This window comes from Gorilla gorilla, chromosome 10 (genome assembly GCF_029281585.2).
Source record: "Gorilla gorilla gorilla isolate KB3781 chromosome 10, NHGRI_mGorGor1-v2.1_pri, whole genome shotgun sequence".
Lineage (NCBI taxonomy): Eukaryota > Metazoa > Chordata > Mammalia > Primates > Hominidae > Gorilla > Gorilla gorilla.
The window spans coordinates 54,030,457-54,051,879 of NC_073234.2; the positions used below are offsets into that span (position 1 = coordinate 54,030,457).

General features: G+C 43.8%; 1 protein-coding gene across 2 annotated transcripts in view; it reads right to left on the minus strand.

Annotated features, from left to right (window-relative positions):
• Positions 1-9,302: 9,302 nt before the first annotated feature.
• The window catches only part of PCED1B (PC-esterase domain containing 1B), a 156,712-nt gene continuing 144,591 nt past the window's right edge, over positions 9,303-21,423 (minus strand). For both annotated transcript variants that reach the window (XM_063694038.1, XM_063694039.1), the window contains 2 exons: positions 9,882-11,683; positions 9,303-9,819 (listed from right to left, as the gene is read on the minus strand). In XM_063694038.1, the coding sequence (XP_063550108.1) occupies positions 10,328-11,626 (1,299 nt within the window). In that variant the 5' untranslated portion in view covers positions 11,627-11,683 and the 3' untranslated portion in view covers positions 9,303-9,819; positions 9,882-10,327. The remainder of the gene's footprint in view (positions 9,820-9,881; positions 11,684-21,423) is intronic.

Sequence of the window (21,423 nt, forward strand, 5' to 3'; positions counted from 1 at the left end):
ATTATTATTATTTATAAAACAAAGGATACCGCATGAAATGAACAGAGAATTTCAGTTAATATTTTATATGATGCTTGAAATTAATTTAATCCTTGGAGTAGCTGCAGCAGGCAGACCTCCTGTGTATATGGGTTTCATCTCCACCATTACAGGTATTTCAGTGGAACGGTTTGAGAATCTGGTATTAAGGAATTACTCAGTAAAGCACTTTTAATTTAATACCTTCTGCTAAGGCCCGGTTTGGTGGCTCACGCCTGTAATCACAGCACTTTGGGAGGCCGAGGCGGGCGGATCACCTGAGGTCAGGAGTTCGAGACCAGCCTGGGCAACATGGTACAACCCTGTCTCTACTAAAAATAGAAAAAATAGCCAGGTGTGGTGGCATGTGCCTGTAGTCTCAGCTACTTGGGAGGCTGAGGCAGGAGAATGGCTTGAACCCGGGAGGTGGAGGTTGCAGTGAGCTGAGATCATACCATTGCCCTCCAGCCTGGGTGACAGAGCGAGACTCCCATCTCAAAAAGAAAAAAAAAAAGAAAAATACACTCTGACAACAATTTTCTTGAATACTCTTATAATATGGTTTTCTTATTAAATCTTTTTCTCTAGCCATGAACATTTTATGAAGTTCCTCATACAAAATCAACATTTTTTATTGAGTTAACAAATATGTACTTGCCAATAAACAAATAAGAGACCAATATATCATTTGCCAACTCACAGATACATAAATAACTTTACCTTGATGTGTAAACATTTATTTATTGGTTGATTAAAAAAGATACAATCCCAAAGTGAAGATGACTCAGCATGCAAACGAGTGTTTTTACCTTTTGCCTTTACTAACTGGCACAATGGGCTAGGTTTATAAAGTATAGGGAGGCTAAAGATCACCTCTATCTCTCTTAGTTCTTAAGAGGGATCTTCAGCTGCATCTAGGAATCAAATTGACACAAGGCAGATTAACAGAAGAAAAACATACAAGTTTTCTTCTTCTTCTTCTTCTTATTTTGAGACAGAGTCTTGATGTGTCACCCAGGCTGGAGTGCAATGGCATGATCTTGGCTCACCGCAACCTCTGCCTCCCGGGTTCAAGCCATTCATTCTTGTCTCAGCCTCCTGAGTAGCTGGGACTACAGGCATGTGACACCAGCCCAGCTAATTCTTTGTATTTTTTTAGTAGAGACGGGGTTTCACCATGTTGGCCAGGCTGGTCTCAAACTCCTTACCTCAGGTGATCCACCCACCTCGGCCTCCCAAAATGCCCAAGTACAGGCATGAGCCACTGCGCCTGGCCCAGTTTTATTACTTTTACATGTGTACTTGGGGACCCTCACGAGAGTGACGATCTGAAGAAATGGCCAAAGCAGAAAGCTTTTATATGTTTTAGAAAAAGAATCATAAATTGTGAAGAGATGGGCCAGGGGCAGTAAATTCAAGCGAGTCATTAGGAGACCTACGGGAGTGTGTAAAGCTAATGGAAGATAAAGGTTTCTTCAGTAGGTTTATTTGTACAGATCCATTGCAGCAACAATTCCTGGTCTTTGGAGATAAGAGTTATTTTCTTGCCACAGTATGAGGAAGGCATCCTCCTCAAAGGAATTTTTATGGCTTGCCACACGAAGGAAAGGACAGGTCTGATAACTCTTTCTGCAATTACAGTTTCTCAAGTGCTTGTAGCTTGAAATAATCAAAGTATCAAATTGGCATATGTTGGGAGTGGATAGTCCTTAACTCCTTCAAATGCCATACCTAATTCCCAATCTTTGGCTTCTTTCCATCCTTGAAGCCAAGACCAATTATCCTCTATCTGCAGATTCATCTCCACCGGATCTATATCGTTGCTGTCTGTCCAGCTATGAGCTTATTTCCCCATGCTGATAGTCGGACTCTTGGGTTATTTCAAAGACCGCTTCTAAATAAAACCTCATTTCAGATGAGTGTCATGTCTTTTTCCCATGCCTGGGTCATAGTCAGTAGAGCCCCAACTAACTGGGAGGGGCAGTCTGAGGGTAGAGTCCTGTTGTACCCACTGTCATACTTCATGGTAGCCAGGCTTTCTGTAAGAAGTGTATCTTGGGGTAAACAAATAGCTCCAGTTGAAGACAAAAAGAATCTCTCTCTCTCTTTTTTTCTTTCAAGATAGAGTCTCACTCTGCTTCCCAGGCTGCAGTGCAATGGCGTGATCTCCGCTCACTGCAACCTCCGCCTCCTGGGTTCAAGGGATTCTTGTGCCTCAGCCCCCTGAGTAGCTGGGATTATAGGCACCCATCATCATGCCCGGCTAATATTTGTATGTTTAGTAGAGATAGGGTTTCGCCATGTCAGCCAGACTGGACTTGAACTCCTGGCCTCAGGTTATCTGACTGCCTCGGCCTCCCAAAATACTGGGATTACAGGCGTGAGCCACCGCGCCAGGCCAAAAATCTCTTTACAAGAGAATGCCAGCTAAGAAATGTATAAGGAATGGTAAAATGAGAAAAATGACCATTTTCCCACCCCTAATGAAGTCATTGTTTCAAACAAGAATGATCAATGGGTGCTAAAACAGTTACGTGAAAGATTAGGAAGACAGGCATGTTAGCTCATGCCTACAATTCCAGTTACTCGGGAGGTTGAGATGGGAGGATCACTTGAGGTATTTAAGGTATTTAAGACTAGCCTGGGCAACATGGCAAGACCCCATCTCTACTTTTTTTTTTTTTTTTTAAAGATTGATGAAGAATTGAAATATGTATATGGTACCAGTGTATCACCCCACAAGATGCTTGCTGGGCACACCCCACAAGTTGTAATTGGACAAACAAAACTTTTAAGTAGAGGCTTCTGGCTGTTTTCCTTTTTACTTGGTGATCAATCTTAGCATCTAATTCTGGGAAAACCATTCATGTGTCTCTGGTTGTGGTGCAATATGAAGTACACTGTCTTGCCTATGAAATAACCTAGCAAAAATGTTTCACTTGAATCTAATCAAGACTTAAGATCTAACATTCACTTTATAAGAAATACAGGGGATAGGCCAGACGCTGTGGCTCACTCCTGTAATCCCAGCACTTTGGGAGGCCGAGGCAGGTGGATCACAAGGTCAGGAGTTCAAGATCAGCCTGGCCAAGATGGCAAAACCCCTTCTCTACTAAAAATACAAAAATTAGCCAGGTATGGTGGCAGGCACCTATAATCTCAGCTACTTGGGAGGCTGAGGCAGAGAATTGCTTGAACCCAGGGGGCAGAGGTTGCAGGGAGCCAAGATCGCACCACTGCATTCCAGCCTGGGCAACAGAGTGAGACTCCATTTCAAAAAAAAAGAAATACAGAGGATAAAGTAAAGTTTAAATAGCACCATGAAGAAATCATTAGACAAACCCAGAAAGTGGAATATTCTACAGGATAAGTCTTTTCAACAAGTTAATGTCTTAGAAAAAAGAAAAAAAAGACACTGTGTGTTGGGTTCTATTTGGCTTAAAAGAGATTTGAGAGACATAAAAGTCAATGCAATGAGTGATTCTTTAGTGGATCCCAGTTTGAATAGATGCAGAAAACATTTCTGGGACTGAGTATCAGATAATATCAGCAACTTATGTCAATTTTGTTAGATATGATACTAACCCTGCAGTTATGTGGGAAAATGTCCTCATTTCCAACATATGAAATATTTATAGATGAAATATGAACTAATTTACCTTAAAATACTTCAGAAAAAAGATGAACTGGCAAAACATTAACACTGGTTAAATCTAGGTTATAGCTATATGATTCTATGTTTTGTTTCTTTGGAAGAATAAAAAAAGTGGTGGTTTTCAAAGTGTGGTCCTCCTCATCTGAGAACTTACTGGAAATGCAACTTCTAGGGCTCTACTCTAGACTGAGTCAGAAACTTGGGAAGACGGGTGGTTGGGGGACAGCAACAGTGTCCTAACAAGTCCACCCGGAGATTCTGATGCACAGTAAATAGTTTGAGAGCCACTGCCTTAGGGCTGGTGCAGGTAGGGAAGAGTGGATGGTAGGGAAAGGATCAAGCTGGTGGTGAGACATCATTATCAGGAGGAAATACAAGACTACTTGTGAAAAATTAGCCCATGCTATGTAGACATGGGAGTAGGAAGTAAAGACAAGCCCAGGTCAAGAAGCCAGGAAACAGTCAAGTCAAAGAGGTATCATGATTACAGGGCCCAAGAGGGTACCTGCCCAGAGCCTAGACGAGACTTGTCAGGTCACATGGGCTGGTTATGTCTTTTCTTCCAAGGAGTCCAGCTCATCTACAGGAGCTCCTGCTGGTGCTCTCATTCTTCTAAGATAGGCCCTTTCCTAGGGACTGGAGTCTGCTCCTAACAACATTGTTAAGTGTTGATAGAGTGTGCTGCTGTTGAATGACTCTCTGCTCAGCTTCAGAATACTGTTTATTCTCTACTTCCCAATTACCACATTCCACTGGGATATGTCTTGGGATATTCTGTGACCCTGTGCCAAGCATTGAATACCTGGGCTGGAACACTTCTGCTGCACATCATACTCCACAGACTGGACTGGTCGTGGCCCAGAACTTATTATTAAGGTTGGCTGCCTCAGTCTCCCATTTTAGAGGAAGAAGAGGGCAATCGTTTTTGGTCCAGTTTATCTTACTTCAGCTAACCAGCCGTTCCCACACTTGTCCCAGGCTTACCTAACAAATATTAGCTCTTGTTTGGGCACTGCTTATTACAATGCTACATCACAAAAGGGCTTCGTATATAAAATATCACTCACAAACCTTCTTTTCTCTTCACTTACCCTTACCATTTTATTTGGCATTCTCTAGAATATTATTTCCCAAAATACGTTTTTAACAAGATGCTAAGGCTGGGCACGGTGGCTCATACCCATAATCCCAGCACTTTGGGAGGCCAAGAAGGGAAGATCACTTAAGGCCAGGAGTTCAAGACCAGCTTGGGTAACATAATGAGACCCCATTTCTAGAAAAATTAAAACAAGCCGGGCGCAGTGGCTCACGCCTGTAATCCCAGCACTTTGGGAGGCTGAAGTGGGTGGATCACGAGGTCAGTAGATTGAGACAAGCCTGACCAACATGGTGAAACCCTGTCTCAACTAAAGATACAAAAATTAGCCAGGCCTGGTGGCAGGCGCCTGTAATCCCAGCTACTCCGGAGGCTGAGAAAGGAGAATCGCTTGAACCCGGGAGGCGAAGATAGCAGAGAGTCGAGATCGCACCACTGCACTCCAGCCTGGGTGACAGAGCAAGACTCTGTCTCAAAAAAAAGAAAAAGAAAAATTAAAATAAACAAAAAAATAGCTGGGAGTGGTGGCATGTGCCTATAGTCCCAGTTACTTGGGAGGCTAAGGCAGAAGGATCACTTGAGCTAGGAGTTGGTGGCTGCAGTTAGCTATGATCATGCCACTGCACTCTAGCCTGGCGACAAAGTGAGATCTTGTCTCTAAAAATAACAAATAAATAAATAAAAGACGCTACATATGAAAATGGTTCTGGGTTAAACACATCTTGGGAATACTAAGTTAAACACACTTAGTCAAGTTTATTTCATGCAGAACTTCTCAGAGCCTCTAATCTATTAAAGGTCATTGTGAATTTCCGCATGAAGCAATTTTACAAACATCCTTTTACAAACATCCTTGCCTATAGAATGCATATGGAGTAAAACCTATGGGTCAAAGGGACATGTTTTAGGAAACGTTTCTTTAAAGTTAAATGGGTAAAGTCTTCTGACAAAAACTACAGATGCTCCTTAACTTACAAAGGGGTTAAGTCTTCCGATAAAAACTACAGATGCTCCTCAACTTACAAAGAGGTTATGACCCATCATAAGCTGAAAATATTGTAAATCAAAAATGCACTTAATTCCCCTAAACTTCTGAACATCATAGCTTAGTCTACCCTACCTTAAATGTGCTCAGAACACTTGTATTAGCCTCCAATTGGGCAAAATCATCTGGCAACACAGGATGCTGTAGAATATCTATCAGTTGTTACCTTCGTGATGGCATGGCTGACCAGGAGCTGCTGCAGCTGTGCTGCTCAGCATTGAGAGAGATTATTGGACTGTTTTGTTTTGTTTTGTTTTTTCAGAGAGGGTCTCACTCTGTTGCCCAGGCTGGAGTGCAGTGGTATGATCATAGCTCACTGCAGTCTTGAACTCCTGGGCTCAAGCCTCAGCTCCTACCTCAGCCTCCTGAGTAGCTGGGACTACAGGCACTTGCCACCATGCCTGGCTAATTTTAAAAAAATTTTTATATAGAGATGGGGGTGTCACTGTGTTGACCAAGCTGGTCTCAAACCTGGGCTGAAGCCTGCCAAGGTGCTGGGATTACAGACGTGAGCCACCACACTCGCCCTTTAGACCACTTTTTAATGAATGCATATTGCCTTCCCACCATCGTAAAGTTGAAGAATCGTACACTGAAACTTTATAAGTCAGAGACTGTCTGTATATCTATAAAATTAAGCATTACCATGATAGAGCTCTTTCTTGAGTTATGAGAATGAGAATATTACTCCTGGAGTTTATGGAAACAAACATACAATAGTTTAAAACAACGGTAATTTCTTTCTCTCGCATGCATCTTTTTTTTTTTTTTTTTGAGACGGAGTCTCGCTCTGTCGCCCAGGCTGGAGTGCAGTGGCGCGATCTAGGCTCACTGCAAGCTCCGCCTCCCGGGTTCACGCCGTTCTCCCGCCTCAGCCTCCCGAGTAGCTGGGACTACAGGCGCCCGCCACCGCGCCCAGCTAATTTTTTGTATTTTTAGTAGAGACGGGGTTTCACCGTGTTAGCCAGGATGGTCTCGATCTCCTGACCTCGTGATCTGCCCGCCTTGGCCTCCCAAAGTGCTGGGATCACAGGCATGAGCCACTGCGCCCGGCTTCACATGCATCTTAACGATTTAAGTTTTTGAAACAACTTACCTTTGCAGAAGTCGTGAACATAAAATTGTCGAAGAGACGGGCGGCCGCTTTGTACAATTCCAGATTTAACCGTGAATGTTGCCTCCTGGCAGCAAGAGCAAGAGCAAGAGCTCTGTGGCTGACCGTGAAGGGCTGTTGTTAGTCCTACTCTGGGAGGGAAGGTTTGGTTTGTTTTCAAATGCTGGACCTTGCTTTCTTTGCACATATGGAAAAATATTGTTACAGCTTTAAAATCTGGCCTTTGGTATATTAGTATAAAATCTTGTGAGAAACATGCTGCTTCGATGATGTCAATGTAATCATTAATTTTACTTTTCCAGGAAATTTAAGACAAGAATCAAGTATGTAAATCTGTGAGTGCTGTCGTTTCTTGAGGATGGAAAATAGGCCAAATGAATCCTGCATTCTAAACCTCAACAGTGGAGCAATAATTTCTCTCACAAATGCTGAATAGTTTTGGTTCTTTTTACCAGACAATAGCTTGATTGCACTGCTAGGTCTCCTCATTTAAGGAGCAAGGTGAAAATAGCTAATATGGGCAAAGAAGAAAGCCCTAGGCTGGAAGATAAAGGCCAGGATATGTATGAAATTAAAGGCAAGCATTCACTGAATGTGCTGTCTGAGTCTTACTCCCAGTGGGTGGAGGGTTGGGGTGAGAGGAAGAGGGCTAGCCACCCAGCATAATTTAGGTAAAGTTATGGGAATGTTCTGCAGACATTTTCTAAGTAATCAAATGCTGCTCAATTTTTATTTTTTGACAATAGCTGTTTGGGCCGATGTTGCTCAATCTTAATACAAACTGCATTCTTAGTTGAGTACTGAATGTGAGTGAATTATGTGCTTGAACACTTAACTAAAGCATAAATACTTGAAAACCTCTTTATCAGGCACTGTGCTAGTAGGCCTTGGGAAGTCCAGAGTAAACAAGACTCATGGAACTTTCATTCTAGTAGGGAGGCTAACAAGCAACTACTGAAGCCATTGCAGAGTGAGGTAAGCCATACAAAGAAAATAAAGAGTGCTATGACAGATCATCACAGTACTTTCAGATGAAATGGTCCTGAAAGGCCTCTTAGGAGGGAACTTGCAAGGTGAGAATGGAAGGATGAGTTAGGAATTAAAAGACCTAGGAAGTACGGGATATAGAACAATGCGGTAAAGGAAATAGCAAGTGCAAAGGCCCAAGTTATAAAAGAGCTTCTTGTGCTGTATCAACAGAAAGAAGTCCTGTGTGGTTGAAAGAATAAAGAGCAATAAAGAGAGTTCCAGAAGATGACATTGCCAGGGCAGGTAGAAGCCTGATCATGTTAGACAGTTAGTCATAGTAAAGGTTTTATTTTGGAGTGATGGATTTCAGACTTCTGACTTCCAGAATTAGGAGATAAATGTGTGTTATTTTAAGTCACCAAGTTTGTGGTGCTTTTTTACAGCAGCCACAGGAAATTAATATACCTGTGAAGGAAAAGATTTCCCCTGCTCGAGTCTCCCTGCACTCCTACCCATCTGAGAGAAACAGAACTGTTGAGTAGCTGATGCAATTTCATCCATAATATTGTGGATTCACCATTGATTCAGCATCTGATCCTCAGCACTGTATATCTAAGAACTCATTCTCCTTGGTTCATCAGGCATGATCAGATTAAGGATTCATACACACTGACCTAACTCACAGGAGAGAGTTATAAACCAGAACACCAATTTATTGCCTTGTTCATGGAAATAGAAACACTACATGTGTCAGCTTGCTCAGATCAGCAGCTAAACACTGTTCGGTGTTGACTGGGAAATATAAAGCCAGAATGAAGGCAGCTGGTTCATCTTGATAGCAAATGTTACCAAATCTCATAGTCTGGTGCCCTAATCTCCATGGGATTAGAACATGTACATCGACCAGAGAGGTTCTCTTTCTCCTGACTATGCTGGGACATTCTGGCAAATTCTGACTCATCACTCCCTTTCTAGAATCCTTAAAGACCATCATCACGCTATTTCAAGAATATTCCTTCAGATGTGTTACAAAGATTAAATGTTGATTTATGGTATCTCTAAAGATTTGGATTGTAGTCTCATCAGAAATATTTATTTATAAGCCATCTCTTCATTCACTCGTTGATTCATCCAGAAATGCTATTCAGTATTTATTAAGTGCCAGGTGTTGTGCTAAGATTTGAGACACAGAGATAAGATAAAGGTCCCATTCTCCAAGAATCTTGTTTTTTTAGTGGATTGAAAGCTGCTAATGTATTCCTTCTGTAGATATACATAATTTCACCAATTTCTTGTGACTTCATGAACCTCATTTTTGCAAGACAACATGTCCTAATTGTCAAATTTAGGGATGGTGGTATTGGGGAGCTACAAACCAGTCAAATCAATTCAATGAAAAATCCTATTATTTGAACAATTTTAATCACATCTGATTTTGACTATTTTATCTAAGTATTAACATTTCACTAGTTGAGTGTTACAATGAGCTTAGCATTTAAACAGTCTTAGTTATGTTAACATTCTTAAAAACAGAGAAGTGGCGGCCAGGCGCGGTGGCTCATGCCTGTAATCCCAGCACTTTGGGAGGCCGAGGCGGGCAGATTACCTGAGGTCGGGAGTTCAAGACCAGCCTGACCAACATGGATAAACCTTGTCTCTACTAAAAATACAAAATTAGCCAGGCATGGTGGTGCATGCCTGTAATGCCAGCTACTCGGGAGGCTGAGGCAGGGGAATCGCTTGAACCTGGGAGGAGGAGGTTGCAGTGATCCGAGATCACGTCATTGCACTCCAGCCAGAGCAACAAGAGCAAAACTCCATCTCAAAAAACAAACAAACAAACAAAAAACCATCAGATCTTGTGAGACTCACTCATTATCATGAGAACAGCATAGGGGAAATTACCCCCATGATTCAATTACCTGCACATGGTCCAATTATCATGAGAACAGCATAGGGGAAATTACCCCCATGATTCAATTACCTGCACATGGTCCCGCCCTTGACACATGGGGATTATTACTATTCAAGATGAGATTTGGGTGGGGACACAGAGACAAACCATATTAAGAACTAATTATTTAATGGAGAGGCATCCATTAAATATAGACACATGCAAAACCCACAACTACTTCTGTGCAACTTCTTTCTTTCCATTTTATTTTTACACAAAGGCAAAGAGAATAGGAGTGGGGAGGCAGGAATAACGCTGGGTCACCCCCAGGAAGTGGGGAAGAGGCTGCAGCCAAGAAGAATGAGTCAGACTGCTCTTCCTTGGCTTTCTTGGTAACAGCAATGAACAAAAGGAAGACGAGGCATGGACTCCAAGCTTAAGTTAACAAGGTCAGTCTGTTCAGGCCAAGCAATGGAAAGGAAGTGTCAGATCTGTCCAATCCATGTTCATAAAGAGGAAATAAAGCCTAGGTCCGTCTATTGAGGCCTTGGCTCAGAATTGGCTACGGCCCTTCTCTTTGAAGGTCGAGGCCGCTGTCCCCAGGGCGCATAGGGGCCACGGGGACGATACCTGCCAAAACCCCTATGTACCACTGGGGCAGGCCGCTGATAACGGGGTGTGGGGAAGAAGGGCATGGGCAGCTGAGGACCAACCATAAAGTTGTCTTCGAAGAAGAAACCTGCATGGGCTGATGAGGGGACATCTGAATGGCAATAGAATTGATCCGACTGGAAAGTATGGTCTGAGGAAAAACAGGCATCTGGGGGACCCTGTGGGAACGGGGGCATTCCCTGGTGATGGAGAATGGGAGGAGGAGGCTGTGGGGACAGGAGCGGGAGCAGCGGCAAGCGCTGGGGTGGGAACCCAAGCAGGGGGCGGTATGTGGGGGAAGGTAAGGGTGGGGACAGAGGTAAGGCCGGGTGATTTCTGTTGACCTGGGGCGGCCCTTCGACTCTCGGGCCAGGTTTTTTCTTCTTGATCCACTCGCCCACGGGGTGGCGGTGGGGCAGCTCCACACCCCAGGCGTCGGCCACGTGGGCCAGCAGCAGCTGGGAGAGGCAGCGGTGCACACGTCCATTCCAGTGCACCCCGTCCCAGTGCAGGTTCTCCCTCGCGTGGCGGAAGTGGAAATGCAAGTCCAGTACATCGAAGTTATGTTTACGTGCCTCGGTGGCGCTGTGGAAGTTGGCTTTGACCACTTCGTTTTTCAGGAAGGTGGCCTTCTGCCGCCGGAGCTTGGGCGGAAGAAAACCCCCGGTGACTTCCTCGCCCACAGGCATGGCCGTGTTCCACACCAGGAGGCAAGACTCGGGCAGCACCTGGCCCAAGCACTGGAACAGGTTCTCCAGGTTCTCCAGGTAGCTTCTCCAGGAGTTCGGACCATACCTGGAGATGTCCCAGAGGCAGGAATTCATGATGACCAGGTCAGGGGCGTGCTCGCCCGACTGCAGCTCTTTCAAGATGGTCTGGAGGTAATCGGAGTACACGCGGGTGAGGAAGTAAAAACGCACCAGATGGTGGTCGGAGCGGAACTCGCGGACCTCACGGTAGTTAAGGCCGTTGTGCATGCGGCCCCGCTGGCCTCCGTCCACCAGCTCATCTTGTTCGAAGTTCAGCTCCCCCCTTGCTCTAAGCTGCCCGGGAGTGAGCAGGCGGTCCTTCTGCAGCAGAAGCACCAGGTCCTTGTATACTGCCCTATGCACAGAGTCCCCCAGGATGACCACGAACTTATTGTGAAGCAGCTGCCGCACTTCGGAGGCCCGCAGAAGGATCATGACGCCCAGGGCGCACAGCCTAGCTCCTTCCTTTGCACAGGATGGCTCTGCGGATGGCTAGGACAGAAGGAGAGAACGGCTGGGAGGGACTCACCTCTGGGCGGAGCGCCCAGTGCAGGTTGGGGGTAGGGACACCATGGAGAAGGGGATGGCGCCGTGGCCTCTGCCCTGAGGGAGTGGACCTGGAGTGCCCGCATAACAGGCTACACCAAGCCCGGACATGGGAGATTGGCGAGAGGGCAGGAAGGGAGCCAAAAGCCTTCTTTGTCTAGTCGCAGTTTAGGCCTGGGGCTTGACCTCTGAATGACCTGAGGCTGCTGTTGGAGGCTCAGGTTCCACCTGGTGGGGAGGAGCCAAGTACGATCCACCCTCCCTAGGGATAAGAGTGCTAGCAGGATGCCTAGCCAAGAGCCTGGAGGCAGCCCAGAAGCCTAAGTGGAGATGGTTAGCGCTATGCCACTGTTAGATAATGAGGACCCCAAGTAAGCAAGGACATGGAGAATGTTTGTGATGTAATGTTAAGTGGAATAAGTTACATCCCATACTGAATGCCCCATCACTTAAACTATACAAAAGAGATATGCATAGATAACATTGAAAGGAAATATGTAAAAACATAGAATAGGATTATGGTTGACTTCCCTCCCCTTTTATTTTTGTAAATATTCTTTATAGTCTTATATCGCTTGTTATAACTTTAAAAGAATTACATGAAATGCAACAGGTAACACAAAGAAAGGGTACCTGTGCTAGCTCAAGAGCATAAAAACAGGCCGGGTGCGGTGGGATTCCGCCTGTAATCCCAGCCCTTTGGGAGGCCGAGGAGGGTGGATCACCTGAGGTCGGGAGTCCGAGACCAGCCTGACCAACACGGAGAAACCCCGTCTCTACTAAAAATTCAAAATTAGCCGGGCGTGGTGGCGCATGCCTGTAATCCCAGCTACTTGGGAGGCTGAGGCAGGAGAATTGCTTGAACCCAGGAGGCAAAGGTTGCCAGTGAGCTGAGATCCCGCCATTGCACTTTAGCCTGGGCAAGAGAGAAACTCCGTCTCAGAAAACAAACAAAAACAAAAAACAAAACAAAAAAAAAACCCTAAAAACAGATTTCTTTTACAAGGAAGTAGCTGTTTCTCATCAATAGGACTGAAAAAAATCAAGATAAAACTGGAAATAATTTGAATACATTTCAGCTGTAATATTCTTTGCTTTACATTTGAAGAGAACCGGAATATGCCACCCCAAAATGTGCACTTTAACATGAGGATTATTTTGAGCAGAAAGCAACTGAAAATCGACAGATGCAGGAAGAGTTATCTGCCCTCCTCTTATCTGCCCTAGAATCAGGGCATATATTTCCCTTTCAGGAAGGTAAACACCCTTCCCCCAACCAGGGAAAGAAGAGCAACTCTTATCAATCAGACAGGTTATCATCCTTTTCACCAAAGACAGGGAGTGGACACCAAGATGATTTTTCATAAATAGACCTTACTACAATAGCCCTTATCTTCCATGACCTCCCCCCATTTATTTCCCAGTCACTTCCCCACAATTCATCATCCCTTAAAGCCCAAAGCCCCTTGAGTTTCACTGTTTTCCGGTGCACTCCCTGCCTGCAAATATTAATTTAAAAATTGTGGCGGCTCACGCCTGTAATCCCAGCACTTTGGGAGGCCAAGGCGGGCGGATCACGAGGTCAGATCGAGACCTTCCTGGCTAACACGGTGAAACCCCGTCTCTACTAAAAATACAAAAAATTAGCCGGGCGTGGTGGCGGGCACCTGAACAGACTGAGGCAGGAGAATGGCGTGAGCCCAGGAGGCGGAGCTTGCAGTGAGCCAAGATCGTGCCAAAAATTGTGGTGGGCGCGGCGGCTCACGCCTGCAAACCCAGCACTTTGGAAAGCCAAGGTGGAAGGGATCACTTGAGCTCAGGAGTTCGAGACCAGCCTGGGCAACATGGCAAAACCCCATCTTTATACAAAAATTAACCGGGCATGGTGGCGCACGACTGAGGCGGGAGGATGGCTTGGGCTCAGGAGGTTGAGGCTGCAGTAAGCAGTGTTCCAGCTACTTCACTCCCGCCTGGGCCACAAAGTGAGACCCTATCTCTAACTAACTAACTAACTAACTAACTAAATAAATAAATAAATAAAATTTCTAGGTCTGTATCTTGGCAACACACACACAACATAAATAAATAAAAGTATGTGCCTTTTCTCCTGTTAATCTGTCTTTTGTTAGTTTAATCTATACGCCCCCAGGTACTGATGCTAAAAGAGTAGAGAAAAAGTTTTTTCTCTCCAATACATTGGATGCAATGTTAAAAACTGTGAAACTCATCTTCAAAACTTCAGATTATTTCAAGTTGCCATTTACAACTCATATCCACAGATGACTAAATAGTAGAAACACTAAAATACTGCTAACAGATTGCAAATGGGAGGAACATGGCATCCACTTCATCTACTTACACAAAAGCCTTGAAAATCCGGTGCGGCTTGAAATTTGTAAGATTTTATGCATTAGTAAACATTTTAATAGATGTAGGAACATTTTAATAGGTGTGGGTGGATAGCTATTATTAAATTACACATTCAAGTTTTAAAAGCTATATATCCTATTTGTAGTTTTAAATGGGTATAAATACAAAAATGAAAATATTAAAACAGGTAGAATATTAAGTTTCATAAGAGAACAGTTGAAAATATTGACATCTTCCCCACAAAGAATCTTCATTAAAATATTTTTGCTATCAGAATAAAAGTTTTGGCTGGGTGCAGTGGCTTATGTTTGTAATCCCAGCACTTCGGAAGACTGAGGCAGGAGGACTGCTTGAGACCAGGAGTTTGAAACCAGCCTGGGCAACATAGCAAGACCTTCATCTCCAAAAAAGAAACAAACAAAGAAAAACAAAACAAAACTGAAGCAAACTCCAAATCCCTTTGGGACTCAAGCATGTTCATTTGTTTAGATTCATTTATTCCTCCAACTCACACTTAATAAGTGCCTACTATATGCTCCACATAGGGAGTATAAAAATAAGTAAAATGTGGTCTTGCGCTCTAAAAGCAGATCAGAAATACTAGTTGATAATTGTACTATCATGTAGAAAGTGGTAAGGGCCATAAACTGTGAAAGTCTAGGGGTCTTTGGGAACAGTATTCCTTCCCACTCTAGACTCAAGTCTCCAAAGTGCAAAATGTGAAGACAGAAACCCTTTCCTATTGTGTTTTCAGGGCTCCCATGCTGCCCCAGCTCGATGTGCCTTCTCTGGGCCAGCACTCTGGCGGTAATCTGTGCCCTAATACACCTTCCCCTGTTAATACAGTTCTGTCCCGGAAGCTGGCAGATCTAATAATTTAGTGCTGTCTCTGCTACAGTGTTACTTCTGGAATGCTCTAATGCATTCTTTCTCTGGGAGTGAAGTGCCCTAGACTTGGAAAGATATAAGTTCAAGTCCAAAATATGCCTCTCTGATACAGATATTTTTGAGCGAAGATGCTTGTGAAGCAGCGGTGGCAGAAAGGGCCTCCAGATCTGCCCTTTCTTATCAAGCCATAAAAATTCCTGTGAAAAAGCGGCCTTCTCTGCACCAACACGAGAAGATAACCCTTGTTTCCAGTGACTTAAGAAGTGATGCTGCAATGGAGCTGTATAAATAAACTTACTGAAAAAACCCTTATCCTCCACTAGCTTTACACCCCCTCCAGTTAGCTCCTAGCGACTCCCCTGGAATTTACTACCCCCAGCTTATACCCCTTTGTCCTGTCATTTCTTCACAAAATGTGTAGTTCTTTGTCTAAAAGGTATAAAAGCTTTCTGCTTTGGCCATTTCTTGGGGTCTTCACTCTCTTATGAGGGTCCCCATGTACATGTAAAAAAATAATAAAACATATGCGCTTTTCTTCTGTTAATCTGTCTTGCATTAATTTGGTTCCAAGCCCACCCGAAGATCCCACTTAAGAACTAAGATGGACAGAGGCTATCCATAGGCCTCTCTACAGAGTATTAGCAAAGAGCATTGCGTTTGGAATCATACTACCTGGGTTTGAATCCTAACTCTTCTATTTGCTAGCATTTTGAACTTGGGCAAGTTATTTAGTCTTTCTATGACTTAATTTTCCAGATCTGTAAAATGGACCTATTAGTACACTTCATATATCTGATGTGAGGATTAAACGTAAACTGTTTGTAATAATGCCTAACAAGTAGGAAGTGCTGCTAAATTAGTTATTATTATTAAAAGGTGAGCATCCCTAATTCAAAATTCCAAAATTCTTCCAAACCCAAAACTTTTTGAGAGCCAACATGATGCTCCAAGTTACACTGAACACATTACTTTTTCACTATATTAATGGTATGTTCGCCAGGCGAGGAGGCTCACGCCTGTAATCACAGCACTTTGAGAGGCCAAGACGGGTGGATCACTTGAGATCAGGAGTTCAAGACCAGCCTGGCCAACATGGTGAAATCCTGTCTCTACGAAAAATACAAAAATTAGCCAGGCATGGTGGCACATGCCTGTAATCCCAGCTACTTGGAGGCTGAGGCAGGAGATCCCCTGAACCTGGGAGGCGGAGGTTGCAGTGAGCTGAGATCGCACCACTGCACTCCAGCCTGGGCAAGAGAGTGAGGCTGTGTCTCAAAAAAAAGGGAAAAGTGTGTCATTTTTTCTACTATGAAGTACTTACATTTGAATAAGTGTAAGAAAATGATTACTATGGCCAGGCGCGGTGGCTCATGCCTGTAATCCCAGCACTTTGGGAGGCCAAGGCAGGAGGATCACGAGGTCAGGAGATGGAGACCTTCCTGGCTAACACTGTGAAACCCCGTCTCTACTAAAAGTACAAAAAATTAGCAGGGCGTGGTGGCTGGGGCCTGTAGTCCCAGCTACTCGGGAGGCTGAGGCAGGAGAACGGTGTGAACCTGGCAGGCGGAACTTGTAGTGAGCCGAGATCCTGCCACTGCACTCCAGCCTGGGGACAGAGCGAGACTCCGTCTCATAAAAAAAAAAAAGAAAATGATTACTTGCTGGGTGCAGTGGCTCACGCCTGTAATCCCAGCACTTTAGGAGGCTGAGGCAGGCAGATCACGAGGTCAGGAGATTGAGACCATCCTGGCTAACACGGTGAAACCCCGTCTTTACTAAAAGTACAAAAAAAAAATATTAGCCGGGTGTGGTGGCGGGTGCCTGTAGTCCCAGCTACTCGGTAGGCTGAGGCAGGAGAATGGCGGGAACCCGGGAGGCAGAGCTTGCAATGAGCCAAGATTGCGCCACTGCACTCCAGGCTGGGCGACAGAGAGAGACTCCATCTCAAAAAAAAAAAAAAAAAAAAAAGAAAATGATTACTTGTTGGTTGCCTCTAAACATATAAGCTGAGTCAGAAATGATGGTGATGTCAAACAACTACAGTCCACATGAGTGGTTAAGATTGTGACACCTTTGCTTTCTGATGGTTCAATGCACACAAACTTTGTTTCATGCACAAAATTTAAAGTATTGTATAAAATTACCTTCAGGCTATGTGTATATGCTGTATATGAAACATAAATGAATTTTGTGTTTCCACTTGGGCCCAATCCCAGCCTACGTATGGGCATCCCCACATACATGCAAATATTCTGAAATCACCCAAAAATCTGAAATCTGAAACACTTTTGAGTGTTTTTTCTTTTATCTTTTTTTTTTTTTTTTTTTTGAGAAGCAGTTTCGCTCTTGGTGCCCAGGCTGAAGTACAGTGGTGCAATTTCAGTTTACTGCAAACTCTGCCTCTTGGGTTCAAGCGATTCTTCTGTCTTGGCCTCCCGAGTAGCTAGGACTACAGACGTGCACCACCACGCCCAGCTAATTTTTTATATTTTTAGTAGAGATGGGGTTTCACCATGTTGGCCAGCTGGTCTCGAACTCCTGACCTCAGGTGATCCACCCTCCTCAGCCTCCCACAGTGCTGGGATGACAGGTGTAAGCCACCGTGCCCGGCCTGAGACACTTTTTATTCCAAGCATTTTGGATAAAGGATGTTCAACCCATACTTAAGAAGTTTCAAAATACCAGGTTAATCATCAGTAAAGAAGAGATTACAATATTTGTTCTGCTTGTTTGTCAGGGTTCTATGAAGATCAGATTAGATGATGCAAGTGAAATATTTTGGCTAAAACAAAATTAATGTTTATTGAACAGCTACTAGATCCCAGGTGCTTTACCAACATTACCTCTTCATGAGGTAACTTTTTTTTTTTTGAGACGGAGTTTCACTCTGGTTGCCCAGGCTGGAGTGCAGTGGCACAATCTCAGCTCACTGCAACCTCCGCCTCCCAGGTTCAAGCGATTCTCCTGCCTCAGCCTCCTGAGTAGCTGGGATTACAGGCGTGCATCACCACGCCCGGCTAATTTTTGTAGTTTTTTAGTAGAGATGGGGTTTCACCATTTTGGCCAGGCTGGTCTTGAACTCCTGACCTCAGATGATCTGCCCGCCTTGGCCTCCCAAAGTGCTGGGATTACAAGTGTGAGCCACTGCACCTGGCCCTTTATGAGGTAACTCTTATTCCCATTTTATAGGGAAAGATATTGATGTGATAGAGCTAAGATTTAGTCCAAAGTCTATCTCTAATAGAAGAAGGATCTTCTCTTATCTTTTTCTTATTCATAGTCAGGCAACCCTCTCCTCTGCCCAGAAGAGGTAGTCATGAAGGGAGGGAATGGGTGGTGAATGAGTATAATCCCATATCCTAATCTCAAGCAAGAGACATAAAAACACATAAAGACCTTGAATTCAGAAGAACCCAGGCAGGGCACGGTGGATCATGCCTGTAATCTCTACACTTTGGGAGGCCAAGAAGGGCAGATCACCTGAGGTCAGGACCAGCCTGGGCAACTTGGTGAAACCCTGTCTGTACAAGAAATACTAAAAATTAGCTGGGTGTAGTGGCACACGCCTGTAATCCCAGCTACTTAGGAGGCTGAGGCACGAGAATTGCTTGAGTCCAGAAAGGAGGAGGTTGCAGCGAGCTGAGATCGCACCACTGAACTCCAGCCTGGGCAACAGAGTGTGACTTTGTCTCAAAAAAAAAAAAAAAAGGAAAAGAAAAAACAAAGAAGAAGAGCCAAAACACAGTTCTGCAGACTGACAACCTCACAGTGTCTGAGGACTTCTGGAGGTCCTATATCCTAACCAGTTCACTTAACCCACCCAAATGTTGCTCCAAGAGCTCAGGGCCAATATCTGACAAAAATGTTTACCTAAGAATGTCTTCTTTTTTTTTTGAGTCAGAGTCTTGCTCTGTCACCCAGGCTGGAGTGCAGTGGCGAGATCTCAGCTCACTGAAACTTTTGCCTCCAGGGTTCAAGCAATTCTCGTGCCTTGGCCTCCAGATACCTGCAATTACAGGCACTTGCCACCATGCCCAGCTAATTTTTGTATTTTTAGTAGCGACGGGGTTTCACCATGTTGGCCAGGCTGGTCTCGAACTCCTGGTCTCAAGTGATCCACTCACCTCGCCCTCCCAAAGTGCTGGGATTACAGGCGTGAACCACTGTGCCTGGCCTTATTATTCTTCTCTAATGGAACATGCAGCTATGACTGTGAGAAGGAAAGAGAGGGGAAAATGACTGGGAAGAAGCATTCCAGTTAGAACCCGAAATGGGGCCGGGCGCGGTTGCTCTCGCCTGTAAGCCCAGCACTTTGGGAGGCCGAGGTGGGTGGATCACCTGGGGTCAGGAGTTCAAGACCAATCTGGCCAACATGCTGAAAGCCCCCCCTCTCTACAAGACTACAAAAATTAGGTGGGCATCATGGCAGGTGCCTGTAATCTCAGCCACTCATGAGGCTGAGGCGGGAGAATCGCTTGAACCCGGGAGGTGGAGATTGCAGTAAGCCGAGATCTTGCCATCTTGCTGCTGCACTCCAGACTGGGTGACAGAGCGAGACTCTGCCTCAAAAACAAAAACAAAAACAAAACAAAACAAACAAACAAACAGAAAAACCTGCAATGGAAATGAAGTTCTTGATAAAGAGGAGCACTGTAACTGTAACAGGATTAATGAAATCTGACACCCTCAAGACTATCATTTTGGGAAAGAATCCTAAGCTAAGAGACCAAGCATTAAAAATAAAACTTAACAAAACCAAAATGACTCTTTTAGGGGAGTGAATAGAATAGAATAATTTGGAGACATAAACCTTCTCTAATTTTAAAAAAAGGTCGATAGCATCCATTTTCAGAGCTCTTTTTATTTATAAAAAATAAAACAAAAAAAGGATTCGAAAACGGCCAGATCAGCGATCATTTTAGCCTAGGCATCTTTCTTTGCTGCAGATTGGTAAGTACACTTATTCATTTTGGTAGCTATTTTATCGATTCACTCATTCACTTAATAAAGATCATGGAGAGCCAAATAGTGCACTGGGTGCAAGGACTAGGTATGAAAAGGCAATTTTGGCCAGGTGCAGTGGCTCACGCCTGTAATCTCAGCACCTTAGGAGGCCAAGGCGGGCGGATAACTTGAGATCAGGAGTTCAAGACCAGCCTGGCCAACATGTTGAAACCTTGTGTCTACCAAAAATATAAAAAATTAGCCGGGTGTGGTGGCGTGTGCCTGTAATCCCAGCTACTCAGGAGGCTGAAGCGGGAGAATTGCTTGAACCCAGGAGGCCGAGGTTGCAGTGAGCCGAGATCGCACCAATGCACTCCAGGCTGGGCGACAGAGCGAGACTCACTCCATCTCAAAAAGAGAGGCAATCTTTTCTCTCAAGAGGAGGGGTAAGAAAATGGGCACTTAAAGAGCTGGCTGCTAAAACGGATGTATGTAAATGAAGTACCTGAGACTGTTGGAAGAGTCAAGCCAGAGGAGGGAGGTTTATGAACAATCATTGCAACCTGATTCCAACTTCGAATTAAAACAGAATTTTTTTAAAGTTTCATGGTAATTTTAAAAATCATAGTTATAAGTAGTTCCATGTTTTTTTCTGTTTTCAAAGTAAATTTTGGGCTTAGGCTAAAGCTGTCACAGATATATGTATTAATAATGTCTACTGCCACAATAAATTACTTTCCAGCATCTTGTTTGGGGATAATTAATTTTTTAACAGCTTCGTAAGCTATGAATTACAACTCATTGACTATTGCTTTACAATGATCACAACCCAAACACATAACATTTATCTTTCATTAATGTTTTGTAGTAATTATGTTGATTTTTTCTTTTCTTTTTGATCTTTAGTTACAAGAAGAGGTACACTGAAATAAGCCAGTTGCTTTAGAGATACTGTAGAGAAGTTTTAAACCGCAGAGATAGTCACTAACAATTAGGATGTTTTGATTCATTGTGGGAAGTACTTGTAACTAATTTACAAGTTTCTTGCATATGACTATCTTAATACAATATTGTACTGGGAATATAAATGGTTCATTTCCTTATAACTGCATTTTGGGGGATCTAACCAATAGTTTGAACTTTCCAAGATTCTCTTAAATTTTCGTGGAATGGATGGTACAGATAAAGGATTATTTTTAATGAGCTCACCTGTATAATTTATCTATGTCTTAGCATTTGCTTAGTTTTCTAAGTGAATTTAAACTTGCCAAAAATTAAATTACATGCCATATACAGTTTTGAAAGAAAAAAGAAAAGCAAACAATTCGAACTTTTCTTTGGGAAAACTTAATGACTTGTGGACTGGGGATTCTCTAGAGACTCATATTTTGATTTGAGGCAAGTCAGTTAACATCCAATGACCTATACAACACCAAAGTGGAAGAAGCAATGCAGGCCTATTTTTAAAAGTGGCTTTAGGATCA